This window comes from Vigna umbellata, chromosome 1, assembly GCF_029865625.1.
Source record: "Vigna umbellata cultivar VRB3 chromosome 1, Vumbellata_1.0, whole genome shotgun sequence".
Lineage (NCBI taxonomy): Eukaryota > Viridiplantae > Streptophyta > Magnoliopsida > Fabales > Fabaceae > Vigna > Vigna umbellata.
The window spans coordinates 3,278,238-3,280,075 of NC_142165.1; the positions used below are offsets into that span (position 1 = coordinate 3,278,238).

The 1,838-nt window shown below is 32.7% G+C and overlaps 1 protein-coding gene across 1 annotated transcript; it reads left to right on the forward strand.

Annotated features, from left to right (window-relative positions):
* Positions 1–436: 436 nt before the first annotated feature.
* On the forward strand, positions 437–949 carry LOC148204418 (uncharacterized). Its single transcript, XM_088105341.1, has 2 exons — positions 437–714; positions 799–949. Exons 1-2 carry the CDS (start codon positions 437–439, stop codon positions 947–949), a joined length of 429 nt encoding a protein of 142 aa, XP_087961467.1.
* Positions 950–1,838: the final 889 nt, after the last annotated feature.

The following is a 1,838-nucleotide window of genomic DNA, read 5'->3' on the forward strand; positions in this document are numbered from 1 at the left end:
TTTGACTTGTCAAAGAGCAAAGGTGGAGCATCAACGATTGGGTAGTTTGTTACAGGAATTGGAGATTCCTAAGTGGAAGTGGGATAGCATAGTCATGGACTTTGTTACCCATTTACCACGGACGGTTAGAGGTCATGATGTTATTTGGGTTATAGTTGACAGGTTAACTAAGAGTGCTCATTTCTTGGCAGTGAACCTGAGGATGTCTATGATAAAGCTTGCTCAGTTATATATAAGAGAGTTTGCGAAGTGAGATGAGAAGCAGATTGCAGATGAGTTTGCGTATCATCCCTAGACAGATGGTCAGTCTGAGAGAACGATCCAATCACTTGAAGATTTGTTGCCGACGTATGTTTTGGATCATTTGGGAGTCTGTGATGAGGTGTTGTCGTTGGTGGAGTTCACCTACAAGAAAAGTTATCAGTCCAGCATTGGTATGACACCATTTGAAGCACTGTATGGTAGACGTTGTCGGACGCCTCTTTGTTGGTTTCAAGAGGGAGAGTCAGTATTAGTTGGATCGAAGTTGATTAAGCAGACCACTGACAAAGTGAAGCTTATACAAGAAAGGATGAAGGCTTCTCAGAGTAGGCAAAAATCCTATGTTGATTGGTCCGTATCAGATTCTAAGGTGAGTAGGACCAGTGGTATAAGCAGAGTCATTCATTCTAGGAAGTTGTCTACAAGGTTCATTGGTCCGTATCAGATTCTAAGGTGAGTAGGACCAGTGGCCAATGAGATAGCTATACCTTCTCAATTTACAAATCTACATCTAGTGTTTCATGTCTCATAACTTAGGAAATATGTGTCAGATCCTTCTCATGTGTTAGAGGTGGACGATGTGCATGTCATAGATGATCTCTCAATGGATGGTCAACCCATAGGGATTGTGAAGAGCCAGATAAAACAACTTAGAGGAAAGACCATCAGTCTAGTCAAAGTTGTCTAGGATAGAAGAACAGGTGACTCTAATACAATACTAATAATAACAATAATATTAGGATTTTCAGTGTGGCAATGATAATAACAATAATACTAATTTTAAAACATTACTAGTAATATTCTATAGAAATTACAATTTAAAAAAATTATAATACAGTTTAGCATTTGTTTTTTATAAGACGACGTTAATATATGTTATTAGTATTTCTTTTAGTAACTAATATAGAAAACAAAAAACTCAAAATCACTATATATAAAAATAATGTTTACTATTTTTATAAAATTCAATTTCTATTTTTATTTCAATGTTTTCAAACAAATGCAAACTAATTGTTTTTTCTAAATTCTTTTAAATAAATAATAGTGTTTTTCAAATAATTGCAATATATATATATATATATATATATATATATATATAGATATTTGCGCGCGTGTATGTATTATTATACAATCATTCTGACGAATAATTTAAAAACAAGATTTTTTAAATTTAATTTAGATGCGAGGATCTTTTTATAAATTTCATTTTTAGTTTTGAAAGAAACAATCTGTTATATTTGTAACGAAGCTCTCTATTTCCGTACTATTATATATTTTATGGTGTGGCCCATTTAATAAACTTTTAATTCATTATTAAACTATTTGACAATATATAGTTGACATTTGAAAAGCGGGACAAACTAATCAACAAGAAACGAAAGAAGAGTAAGTATAACTTTGGCTGTTTGCTACTTGCTTCGGTACGAAAAGATGACAAAATATAAATAAGAGTTAATAAAGTTGTCATAACAACTTCACTAAGTTCCTTAGGTAAAATCCCTTATGATGACATCTCTTAATTTCTTGCTCTATATATGTTAGCTTCAATCATAATACATTTGCATCACCCTGTCTCG

Coding starts and splice junctions, on each gene's coding strand:
- LOC148204418 (XM_088105341.1), top strand. CDS start 437: ATGACACCATTTGAAGCACTGTATGGTAGACGTTGTCGGACGCCTCTT. Junction 715..798: donor GGTCCGTATCAGATTCTAAG/GTGAGTAGGACC, acceptor CTCATAACTTAG/GAAATATGTGTCAGATCCTT.